This window comes from Malurus melanocephalus, unplaced genomic scaffold (genome assembly GCF_030028575.1).
Source record: "Malurus melanocephalus ecotype Western Australia unplaced genomic scaffold, MMel_1.1 scaffold_73, whole genome shotgun sequence".
In the NCBI taxonomy this organism is placed as follows: domain Eukaryota; kingdom Metazoa; phylum Chordata; class Aves; order Passeriformes; family Maluridae; genus Malurus; species Malurus melanocephalus.
The window spans coordinates 1896920-1910347 of record NW_026623305.1 but is presented as its reverse complement, the minus strand read 5'-3'; the positions used below and the strand labels follow the sequence as shown (position 1 = coordinate 1910347).

The 13428-nt window shown below is 35.6% G+C and overlaps 1 protein-coding gene across 1 annotated transcript in view; it reads left to right on the top strand.

The window, feature by feature from the left end:
- Positions 1–13428, top strand: part of DNER (delta/notch like EGF repeat containing) — a 108542-nt gene that overhangs the window by 52160 nt on the left and 42954 nt on the right. Inside the window, exons 3-4 of the mRNA XM_057366910.1 lie at positions 4861–4955; positions 7332–7498. Coding sequence (XP_057222893.1) covers positions 4861–4955; positions 7332–7498 — 262 coding nt within the window. The remainder of the gene's footprint in view (positions 1–4860; positions 4956–7331; positions 7499–13428) is intronic.

Below are 13428 nucleotides of genomic sequence, written 5' to 3'. Positions count from 1 at the left end.
ACTAGCTCTCTCTCTTATGGTTCCATTTTGTTGCCTTTTATTTTCCTACTTCTCACTTTTTATTTACCAACAGCTRTTCACGATCTATAGTCAGGATCTAACCTGTTTTATTTCTTTCATATATTATTTTTCCCTTGCATAAGAAAGACTGAACAATATAACCTAACATGTTATATTTCTTAGAARATAAGGGATATCTCTTGCCACATTTGGAGGATTGGAAGAGAATAAATCCTGCAGGCCCTAWTCTTATAGAAAAGCTATGTGTTTAGAAAAGCCAAAATTGCATGTTAAGGAACTTGCTTTATTGAATTGAAATTTAATGTGAAATTTCTCAAAGAACTAATTTTCTTACTGTTTCTGTAACATAATGTCTTTTCAAATATGTTTAAAATTTTAGTTTTTTTTTTTTTTCTTTTAAGCACTGATCTTTGCTGTGGGATGAGTTTGTATCCATCTTTTTTTACTTAGGTCAACCATTATGTGTGTGTTCACATATTCTATTTAATTCCAGACCAATTTTCCTCATTTGGCTCTGGCTGCAAGACCATGCAGAGTTCTCTGTYGCCCCACCAGAAAGTAAAAACTTTTTTGAGGTGAAAACCCAAGAGATTAAGCAAAGAGAACATTCTCAGAACAGGAGAGAAGTCTCTGGGTCACATGTACCTCTGTGTGCCTGAGAGTGCAGGCACATACACACATACTTATTTACATTTGGGGATATTTCCAAATGAAGCACTTTCACTGTATGCTGGAGTGGGGATTAGTGAAAGCCGTGGTGTTGCTGAAATTACAATGGCAATTAATGGGAAAATTAATAGGAAATTAATAGGGAAATTAATAGGAACCGGCTCATGGTGTGAATGTTCACTCACAACAGCACAGTGTAGGTGAGGTTGGAAGGCACCTCTGGATTTTGTGTAGTCCAAGCCCTTGCTCCAAGCAGGGTCAGCTAGAGCAGRTTGCTCAGAACTGAATTCAGCTGCATCTTAAATAACTGAAAGAATGGAGAGCCCACAAGATACCTGGGCAACTTCCTCCACTGTTTGGAGCTGTCTGTTGTTTTTTAGAAATATTCATTAATACCTTGTTAATAGGGTAGTGAGGAATTTCTAAGGCTCATATGAATTTGGCCATTTCACTTATAGACCACTTTTAAATCTGAGGAAAATATGGCACATTTTGCAAGAAGTGAAAGCCTTCTGCCATTCTATGAACTCAGGGTTGGGATATAAAAGAAATGCTAACGGATTGTGATAGCAGAATGGCTGCAATTTGCACTGTCAGGATTAGTCTGCCCATGTTGATAAGGCCTTGTAGAATTACCAATGTCTGCTCAGCTTTTCAAGAAATATACTATGAAATTTCATATACAATAGCTACCTTAAGAGAACTAATTTCAGCACTGAGAGGCTGCATAAATGTAGACTTAGAGTCAGTATGCTACTCTGCTTAGCCTCATTGAATTAAAGTCTMGTACACTTACCAAAGTAATAAAGGCACTCACTCACGTAAAAATRTTGCCTTGGGATTTATGTGTGTATCTCAGCACTTGTTGAATTAAGTGTCTCTCTCATATTCTGGTTTTGTAAGGCAGGAAAGTATCTGTCTGACTCAGACATTTAATTTCTTCAGGAAGGTTGGAATATGAAGAACAGTTTGTTGCTCTCTTTTTAGGTACCAGCTCTGATATTCTTTGCAGTCTCCTGTATAACACTGCTATGGCCTGATAAGGAAATCTAACAAAATCACTGCTGTCTTGTTAAGGCCCAGGYAGAGACTGTAAGAGTAAGAACTCTTCTCAAGATTTCATTCTTGTTTTCTCAAATGATGCTGCTCTTTCACCTATGTAACTTCAAGCATTTGAAGCAGAAATATAKTTTTTATATATCATATTATCTTTTAAGAAACAAGAACATGATTTGGATTCAAACTTATGGAACATGTATGTAAAGAAGAATTCTGTATTTACTGTCAATAATTTGATATTTAATAATTTTATACTCAAGGTATTGAAGAACAGTTTTGGTTGTATTCTCTGTTGACACAGGAGCTTATCKCTGTAATCAGCTCCAAACCATACTATAGACTCTGGAAAGGGCATGAAGATTTTGTTTGGTGACAATTTTTAAAGTAGCTGCATCATTTGTGTAAGTGTTTATRAGTCTGTTCCCCAAGAACCTTCTTGCTGTCCTAAAGTTTCTGTACTATTAAATGCTTCAGGAGAAGTGTTTGATGTCATTGCCATTCTATGTTATGTTTTCTTTTGATTGTTTTTAAATAAATGATTTAGATAGCTAGTCTATTTGTGTTTATTATTTTTAACTAGGAATGATCTTTATTTTGTCCTCTGAAAATCATTAAAGTATATTTCCCAGTGACTTCAGCTTTAAGTATCTCCTGCCAGTTCTAGCAGCCTTCTTTTTTTGAGAGTGAAAATTACAGATTGTTTTCATCTTCTGAGTGTGCTTTATTGTTGTAATGTATTGGTTGTCTTTGCCCTCATTCTTCAGTAGTTCAGTTTTGCAGAGCACTCTGTTAAGACATGAAAGAGACACACTTAAAAATCTTTATACAAATTTCTCACAGCTGTGGMAAAACTGCAATTTGTTTCCTAATTCAGGTGTCAAAGCTGTCATTTTTTGTCTCCATAGTACTTGACTGAAATAGGACACTGCTGGGACCATTTTTATCCTTATGAGAGTTTCTGCTTCTTCTTGTGTTTTTTTTCTTTAGTCCAAGTATTGGGATTGTTGTTATATAAAAAAATTCAGACTTCAGCTGTTGCAAAATCCTGGGGTTATTATCCTACTGGTTTGGATGCTTATTTTACCAGATTCTTGGGGAAGTCAGGGCCAGTTACAAATGGAGTTCCTAGAGAAAGACATCAAACATTCCAGATCTCTTAACAGAAGAGTTAGAATCATGCATTTTGCCTTTCACTTTTCTGATTTTCATTGCAGTATTTCCTATGTGTGCTTTTCCTGCTGAGTAATTCTAAATTCTGATGTGTTTGCAAACTAAAGTATTGTTTTGTTTGCTTGTTTTTTTTTTTCCATTTTTTCAAGGTTAAATCTCAGCTCTTGCTCTGCAGTCACTTCATTCAGCTCTTGCTTCTATGATTTTTAAATTTTTATTCTAGTTGCAAAGACATCAATACCTTTTACTTTAAAAACTTCTAATATTAAATAGTAAGGTAAATAAAATGCTTAAATTACAACTTCCCCCCTTGTGTTCCAAGGTAAGAGATGCATGAAATTGTAAAACTACAGAAATACTGTAACAGTGGGTGTATTTTAGATGTAGTGTAGGACGGTGTGAGAATAGAGATATTGATTTTTTTTTTCCCTTTGTTCCATTGTAGGCATATARATTCTCAAAGAAAACGAATGTTTAAATGTTGGCAAATACAGAAGGAAGAGCGTTGGCCAAACTAGTTTTGAATGCATTGTATTTTGACTGTTAGGTCCATAATTTTGGCTTCTGAGATTTAAAAATTGTRATAAATGTATTATCTGTTTTCAAAATTTATTGGAACAAATGCAATAAAATGGCTTCTCACTTCATTTTTATAAACTACATTATTCATATAATATACACCAGGGAATTCAACAATGAATTGAGTAATCTGGACATTGGGAAATCATTCACCTGGGAAATGTGAATACTAAGTATTTGTCTTGCCTGAGTCAAGATAAGCTCTGAATGTCCTAAAAATTGTTACTTGTATCATATTCTGGACTTCTGTTGTTCATGTATTTACATGTGTTTCATTACACTCATGTAATATTTAAAATGTGAATTTGAATTTTATTTAAATTTACAAATTTTATTCTGGCTTTTGTTTTGATGTAAGATTAATTCATGGAAGTGTGTCATGTTGCATTTTTGCTTGTGCAGTACGGTTGATGTAAAAAGCTTGCAAATATATTCTCTGTGGCTGAAAGAATAACATTGCAAACTGCCTAGAAATTTGAAGAATAAACTGGTTTGTTGTTTTTTTTCCCATTTTGATATTTCATAAGCAAGGTGATGAAGATACATGAAAAGTTTTTTAAAACTACTGATGATATTAAGTTATAGACTCAATTATGCCACATAAAATATTACTTATTTGAAATAAATATACTCTTGGAAACATGAATAATTTTCAAACTGTCTTTAGGAAATTACTWCTTCTGAAGATCTGAATAATTAAGGAGTCTGTGATTCCTGTGTTGTGTGACACCTTGTGTGGTGTCTTTATCTAGTTAATGCAGTAACTGATTTCTATGCCTGGTAGGCACAGAAAATCACCAGGTTTGACAAACACATCCTTTCACTCTCACTGTGATCATCATTTTTTTCCAACTGAAAGCACTGTTTGTCCAAGATTCTTTTACTTGGAAAGAATAGTAATGGGCAAGTGGGAGAGTGTTTTTTAAAGGAAACCTGTGTTAGGAAAAAACATATTTCAATATAGTAGAAAGGCAATGTCTGTATTTGCTACTGTAAATCCTTCACGACTGCATGAATTAATGRTGCACTATTTCTTGGATGTGGCAAATGTTAGAGCTTTATTTATTACTCTAAAAGACCAGAAGCCTATTAATCTCTTTGTGAATATGTTCACTTTTTAAGGAAGATGCTTTTAAGGAAGATGCAGGAACTTTTTGTTAAAACAAAACCCTGAAAGAATGGTTATGTGAATTTTCAGCACCTGTGTTGGCAGCATAAAAGTTCCAGTGAATGCTCCTGAGGATTTTTAGAAGATGACTGCTGGACTACTTGTGTCATTTGTAAAAAAAAAAAAAAATCTTTCATATTTTCTTTGGCCAGATTTTATAGTTTATTGTTAAATAAAGCTATTTTTATTTTCAGATAACCCCAGATGTAGCTTGTGGAAATGCCAGTTCCAATACTTCTGCTGGAGGCCGGCTTATCTCCTTTGAAGTTCCACAGAATACATCAATAAAGTGAGAATATTCTTACATGTGATGAAATATAAAAGCACTTTTATTTTCATTTGACTGGATATTTTAGACAACAGCTTTTCAGATAGGCAGATTTGTCAAATGCCTAAAAGACTGAGAGAATTCAGAGAGACATCAAGCATGTAGCAGAGCCATGACAGCTCTTTGCTTGGCATAATTTCTCCCACACATTTAATGTTTTAGAAGATGTAAGCATGTAAGCTGTCTCTGGGCTATCATAATGCATTAGAAATTAGGGTAGATGTGTTGAAAATGTCATTTTGGAGGAGATATGACATTTTCTTCCTGCTTCATGCAGTGAACACTTTTCCCCCTCTTTAATCTCAGATGAAGTTGCTGATAGAAAGTGTTATTGTTGACTATGTAAGTGCATGTATTTTGTGCATTTGTATTTGATTTCTGGGTTATTGCTTTGGGTCCCATCATCAGCTGTGAAATCTTTGTGTATGTYCTACAAACCGTGTTTCTCAAAAATTTGAATTTATTCTGTTGCTCACTTCTCAATTCATGCTTTTTCAATCAAATGCYTGCTCTGTTACTTTTAATTAACAGCACCTGACTTCCTAGAAAGATCTGATTCTGTCAGCTGGGATGAGGCATTTTCTGATTGGAAATTTTATTTCAAAATAAAATCTGCCAACGTAGTTCTCTGGCTCACAGCTTTGCTGCAATTTTAGACTTACATTTTCCTGAAATAGCCTACTTTTCTCATACTGTCAACTTATCTTTCAGAATGGCATGTTTCTGTTAGAAAAGGCCATGCTCACAGGAAAAAACAAAGTGATGCAAGCAGACGAGCTGCAGTTTGGAGCAGTAACTGTTAAACGCGGGGGCYGTCCCACCCTTCCCACGGGACTTTGAATTGTGCTCATTCATGAGCCCTAAGTCAGGAAGAGATCTGGGAGTGTGGATGCCCYGGCTGGCTGGACTCTGAAAGCAAACAAGTGTCTTTTCTTGGAATCAGGAGAAAGCTGGCATTTGTGGATTCTAAAGCTCTATTTAAGAGCCTTGATGGAGGGACCCCGTTTTAAAGGAGGTTGCAGAGTACACAGTTTGATAATTTTTACMCTGTATATGTTTCATACTGTTTTATATCTGGGTAGATTAGTGTAAGTCATGATTTATTTTTATTTTATTTCATTCACTATTTTAAAGGCCCAAGTAACAAATGGTTCTCTGTGAAATGAAAATAATTTCAGTTTAATAAGTTTGTTTTGGTTTAGGTCTCTYAGATGAGACCTAAACTGTGAAACTAGTTGCTATCCTATTCTAAAAGTGAGACAGCTTTTGGAGYAGAAATTGGGGTTGTTCTTAAAGAGGATGCAAAATATTGTAAAAAATGTGCTTCTTATGACGTCTAGTTGCAACATTTTTTCAACTTCTGTCACACATTGCTTTTCTTGTTTCAAAGTTAAAAATCAGTGATCAGGGATAAACTGCCTTGTGTTTTTAGCAGGATKGAAACAATTTCAGTACAGGAAATTGTGGAACAAAGCTTCATCTCTTGGTATTTGGAGGCCTGTTTTGAGCAGGAGAGAATGACCAGGTTTTAGCAGTTGAGTGCTGTTGTGTCAAATTTTTGGAGGATTGTTAAAACTCATTTGGGATTCCTTCCTAGGAAATTAAGGCAAATATTTGGGACCTTGCCAGAAATATGACAGATTTTAATTGTTTCTTTATGGAGGTGAGTAGGAAAAAAGGTGCCCTGTGATGACAAAGACTGGGACAGTGCTCCCTAACGGAGGCAGCAGTGAGGATACACTGGTAGACTCTACATCCAATCTGTCAATATTCAGGAAGGCACCATGGGCTCAGTGACCTTGGGAGCATTACATGACTCATTTGATTTACAAGAATAAACTGTCCTGGATCTTCGATCTGGTGTGTCAAACAAATGAGGATTTCTACCAGGATCTGTTCTCCCGGTATTGAACAAACATTGAATGCTCTTCAGTAAACAACAGAGCTGGATGTACTGCAGCTGCAGAAAATGATGGCATTGTAGATGTAGGATGGAGGTACTACTCAAAAAGGCATAAATACAAAGAGTGAATAAGGATCCTTTACTATTATGTGATATTTATGTGAAATTCTTGGGTGTTAAGATGGTGACCTTCAAATATCAGAAATTGGGACTGTGTATGATTTAATCTGCTTCTGCACAAACTATTGTGAAAATCTTATGATGGAAGCATTTTTAATTTTTGTGGACATGCTAAAAACATTCATAACTTTTCCTGATTCCATACTTACTAGATTWAAATTKCCATTGTTTGTTAAGCTTCTGTTTWCAGTRATGTATATGCTAATAACACCAATATCCCTCAGTCTAAATATTGTCGTAATTTCTTTTTTTAGAATAAGGCAAGATGCTACTGCTTCTCTCATCCTGCTGTGGAAGGTCACAAGCACTGGATTTAAACAGTGTTCACTTATTGATGGCAGAAGTGTCACTCTYCTGCAGGCACTGGGGGGCCTTGTGCTTTCTGAGGAAATGCTTGCATTAGGAAACAACTACTTTATTGGTAAGTAACATGCTGACTTTTTGTCCATCACCTCTAGGAGACAGCTGATGGTTTGCTCACATTTAGAGGAACAAAGCACTAATTCCTTTAAGAGCTGAAAGATCCTGATGGGATATTAGGACCATGTTTCAGACAYTGGTTTATTCAAACCAGACAAGAGCTACACTGAATTCTTACACTGTTCGTACCATTCATTTTAAAATCTACGCTGTTATTTTTGTCTGATACCTTTAGATGATGCAAGTTATTTTATATGTTCTATTTTAATAAGCTTTTGGTAAATGCTACAGTGYATAATTGAATGCTTCAGGTATTTCTTTGTCAAGTATTGTGTCATGGGATGCTTTGTGAAGAAGCTTAAGCCTGCACACGGGAAAATTGAAAAAATACATTAGACGATCAGATTTCCTATTATTTTTTAACAGTATTTAATTGCACTACTTTTTTATCTTCTAGTGTTGTCTCATGAATATGAAACCTTAGAAGCAGACTATTTGTTTCACTCGGCAATTAAATGTTAATCATCTTTGTGGAAGGAGTATAATGAAAATAGGCCAATGTGTTATTTTTAAGTGTATGGGAAATAATACCAATTTAATGCCATATTTATGCATAGRCACAATAGACTTAATTAAATGGAGATTTCTGGGCAGATGTTTTATTATACCAATGACATGAAACCAAAYTCATTTTAATAACAGCACTTATTGTTACCTGCTTGAAATGCTATATATTTTTAAGGAACTATAAGTTGCYACAACTATTATTTGAAAACTTACCATGCTAATAAATGTAAAATTAAGAGCATTCTGATGTAGAAACATTGGGACAAATTCCAAGTATSTAGAAAATCCCCAAATACAGAAGTAGTACCTTGTTCTCTCCTTTTTGAGCTATTACTTTCCAAAGATACTGCTTGAAGGTTGTTAGTAGACTAATCTAATTCTTATCAGCTGTGGTTTCTTTTAGTGATGTTTGTTTTTTTCAAATACTTTCCCAGTTTCTTTTGTTTTAATATTAGTATTCCTTCTAAGATACTTAGTTTTAGGCCTTTTTTTTTTTCCCTTTTAATCTAATTTTGCATTTTATTTATCAGAATTAAAGCTATCCTCATGTGTCTCAGGAATAAATTTTTTGCATTTTCTTTATGGTAGTTAAAGTAAGATAAAAATATCCTGAAGACAGGGTAATCCGTGACTTTTGTGCAGTGGTGAACGTGCCCTAAAGGCACAGCTTGGTCTGAGCTCCTGAATAGRCAGCCCAAGTTTCTCTGTGAAGGCTCCCCTTGACTGTGCAAGGCACACAGCACAGGCTGTTAGTTTGGATAACTAAASCCTGGATTTGTTACTCTTTCATAGTTTGTCTTGTCCTACTCGTCTCTACAGCTGAATTTCTGCCACTAGGATTCTTACTTTGGATTTTTTATTGTGTGCTGGGKAACATGAGGTGAAAATGTACCTTTTCCTTGATGAATATAAGACGAGGTTTAGTTCATAAACTAAACAAGAACAAGTTTTCTGAGACCTCTTGCTTTACCTCCATGTGGTTGTTSATAATTTCTTTGGTCTTCCTTTTAACTTGTGAAATTCTTTATAAAATTTTGCAGCTGCTGTAACTAAAGCATGAATGTTTTAGTTTAAGAAAGMGCCTCTGAATTTCCTTTTCAATTGAATGCAAATATTCTGCTTACTTCCCATTATCAGTTTTTGTCCAATGAAGTGTAAATCTTGTGTGTAAAACTTAAATAATAACTCAGTTATTTGGTGTGTAAATGAATTTTGTCTTCACTCTACTGAAATCCATAATTCTGCCAAGGCTGATAGAAAAATAATTTGATTTTCACTTGAGATTTGATCCAGATATATGGAAGAGGTCTGTCAATTTGATGTGCCTCACAAGTTTTTAATCATTTAGTTTTCAATAAGTCACTTGAAAATAGTTTTTCTTACAGACAAAATTTCCGAGTTTCTTGATATACATGACAGGCTTATTCTAAGGTACAATGAGTGGGTGATTTTATRAAGACAAAGCAATAATGTTACCAGTGCTTTTATTGATATTTCAGCTAGAATGATATGAGGAAGCCACAAGATCCTGTAGGCTGCTGTAAGTAGAGTCACGCAGTAAGGCTGTGGACCATGTCAGTCGATACATTTATTTTATATAATTTCCTCCTCCTCCCCCCCATGCTTTTTCCTTTTATTCAAATGAAGGTTTCTTCTCTTAACTGGTGAATTTTGTACAAGGACATTTTTTTATGTCATAAAAACTTTCTAATTAGAACTGTAAAAGAAAAATGAGGAAGATCTGAGTGGTTTCTGTTTTGTTTGACTTTTTTGTATGTATCTTTTTGATCTACATCCTTTTTGAGTCATTTCTCACCGTGTTCCTTCCAAGTTTTGTTACTCAGCAAGGTRCTTTAATTGTCTCTCACAAATCTTTCTGAATAAGTTATTTATGTCAAAGATAAAACATTTAGGGAGCTATTATTTGTTTTGTGTTACCTTGTGGTGACACAAGTTTAAAGTTGTTTAGACAAGATTGAAAAGACTCAGAAGTCAGCAGTAATGTGCTGATTTGCTGATTATGTGGTTCAGGGCACAGTKTCTAGAGGTTGGGAAGAATGCTGTTTCTGAGATCTAAAAATAGCCTGTGTCAGCACGGAGCTGCTCACCCCAGAGACAGTACCTGCACTGTGTGAGARTGAAGGGGGAGAGTGTAGCACAACCAACCCCAAAAGAGCAGTCTCTGTGCTGTAATGGGCTTTGTGAAATGGCTGCTGCATCTGCAACCAGCCTTTCACAGCGCAGGGGAAGAGTTTTGGTGCTGGGATTATGCAGTGTGATTGTGTGCTTCAATCACAGCATTTACCCGGCTGCAGCCAGCACAGGACTGGCTTGTACCTTCTGTAACACATTCCTTCCATGCTTYGAGTATTTTTAAAGAGTTTCTCTGTAGGGTTTGGTACTACACATGTGCCAGTATTCTAACATAATTCATTATGTTTAATTAGAAAGTGTACTTATTAGCTAATGGGGAAAAAAACCCCAAATATTGTTCAAGTTTTGAAGTGAGAAAGTGAGTTGTGTAGATAAGGAGTATGATGAAGCATGTGGCACATCCCAAGGTGCTGGTGGCTTTTAATGCCAGGTCTCTGCTGGACAGAGGTGGTTGTTCTGTAGTACAAGCCAGGTGAGCTGTTCATCTCTGCTCATGCTTTGCAACAAGAATGTTTCTTTTCAAACCAAGATTTTAAAAAAAGGTATTTAATTGAGGGCGTTTCTGAATAGGAGATGTTTTTAATATCTACAGAAAAATATCTATTCTATGGAGTGCTATGGRTGGACATCAAGATTGGCCAAAGAGTGAGAAAGTGAAGCAGGAGGGATTGAATAAGAGATGGTAATTAAGGGTTCAACATTTAAAACATTATTCAAGTGAAAGGCAGACTTACCATTAATTAGACTTATAGATTCWTACTCGTTTTCCCAATGTTCTTTGAAGTTAATGAATGAGTCCTGCATAAACTAAACTATTCATGATATTTATAAAATGTCTCACCAGCATTTGTTTTATTTCTGGGTCTTCATATATTCAGACTTGCAGTAATGGTACTAGAACRTTTGAAAATGAGTTAAGTGCAGAACTTGACATTGTTAGAGTCACACACATATTCTTCATCGCAATGTATCTTGGAAAATTGAAATCAGATGWAATGCATTTTACAAGTCTGAAAAAATGAGATAAGAGTTCCCTGATGCACTGTCAGTTTGTGCAGGAGTCTTTCAGAAGTTCTCATGAATGCTAATAGGTTATAGCTAAGGATCTCTGAGTTGAGATGAGAGGGCTGTGAGGGTGGGCTGAGTTGAAAGTGCTGCTTGTTATATATTTTGGGGGAAATCTAATCTCCCCAACATTATGCACTTCTCTCAGGGAATAATATACTGGACTTTGGAACACGCATTTTTCTATAAAAGATTGTTGCAAATGTGGAAGATTTACTGAATTGATTAAGTAATAGCTGTCTTGAGAAAAATGATGCATTAACATTTTCCTTAAAAAATTAAAAAAGACCTTTAAAGGGCTTTGAAGGTCATTCTCGGCTTTTATGGCATCTCCCACAAAAATCCTTTATGGTTTGTTGCATGCATCTCTTTTATCCAAGCATGCGTTCACACTCTGACTGAGAACTGGAACATTAATTTTGAGAACACAGGCTGCTGTCAAAATACTGAAAAAGCCAAACCCAACAGATAATAAAAACGCCAAAATATTTTTTTTTAAAAAATGCATGCATTTTAGAAGTTTTACAGTGATTGTACACTATCTGTTTCTGTATGAGTCAGTTAATTTACCCTGGCACTATATTAACATACCTGTTTACTAAGGCAACAGTTCTGTGCTTCAGGTGTATCCAAAGATCCGCCTGTGGCTGGTAGCCTGGCAGTCAGGCAGGTCTAATTTCACACAGTTTCCAGTCTGCTTGGAAACCTGCTRCAGATACACCTGTGTGGCTGTACAGATAGCAGATCATATTTACCAGTCCAGTTAACAGCCAGGACAGCAAAACAGCCATAGCTTTTTTAAAGTGGATCAGGTGATTGAGTAATAATTCATAGAATATCCTGAATTGGAAGGGACCCATCAGGGTCATCAAGTCCAACTTCTGACCCTGCACAGGACACCCCAAGGGCCACACCCTGTGCCAAGAGCACTGTCCAAACACTTCTTGAACTCTGTCWGCCTTGATGCTGTGATCACTTCCCTGCTCACTAYCCCAACAATCTCTGGATGAAARATCTTTTCCTAATATCYAACCTAAACCTCCCCTGACACAGCTTCATACCATTTTCCTTTTCATACCAGTTCCAAACTGCATATTGTATGATTATTGTAGGATTATTACTTAGTTTTAAGAAGTGTTTATTTGGAGGTTTTGGGCATAATGTAGGAGGTGGAGCTGGCAGTGCCGACTCTGTGTGCATGCAATCTATTTCCTTTCTTTCTCCTAACAGCATTAAAAATTGAACTTATGTTTGCAGGTCTTTATCATGGCTGTTAGGATATTATTTCTGTTGGAAAAAAAAATCTGCTTCTTATCAGCTTTCATGATGAAATGTTGGAAAAATCACTTTTCTGCCTCAGTGTGCCCAAAGCTGAAGCAGTAAGGATGGGAGCTCTYTCAGAAAAATAGCAAAACAAACAGTTCTGCATTAGTATTTTGCCTCCATTTCCCCATCAATAATATGATAGAAAAGTTTATATATCTACAATGGTAAAAAAAGGCTTGTAAATAGCTTGAAACTACTTGCTTTTAGACTTTGTGCTTTATTTAGCGCTCCATGATGATACTTAAGCGGCTGCTTAACAGGAAAGTAAAGAYGCAGCTTTAAAAGCAGCTTTCATGAGATATTGCTACATTAGCTTTTTAGCTTACTGCCTGCTTACAAAATCAAAGGGAGACATTTATAAGCAAAATTGCTATTTCTCAGATAAGACCTTGCAGATAACAAAGGAGAAGGTTTAACGTTTAATGTGAATTAGTATTTTTATCTGAACAGAAAATAAATCCTCCAGTACAGTCTTTAAATTACAATGCTTATTTGCATCACAGCAAACAAAAACTGACGTAGAATTGTCAGCTGACATTATTTGGCATGTCATCTGTTTTTCTCCAAGATGCCCAGCCTTTTAGATCAATACAATATAATTAGCTGCTTTAAACCATACTTATCAAGTAATTCAAAAATATTTCCCTAAATAAAATTGGTAGCTGTGCAAACACACTTGAAAATAGGTGCTCCAGCATCTTTGTGGTGAGATGAAGAGTACTGATGCCATTCAAATGCCAACACCTCTAAGGCAGCTTGCTTGAATTCCATGAAACTTTTTGAGGTTTGGCTTAAAAAGGAAAATTAATGCTTGGCTTC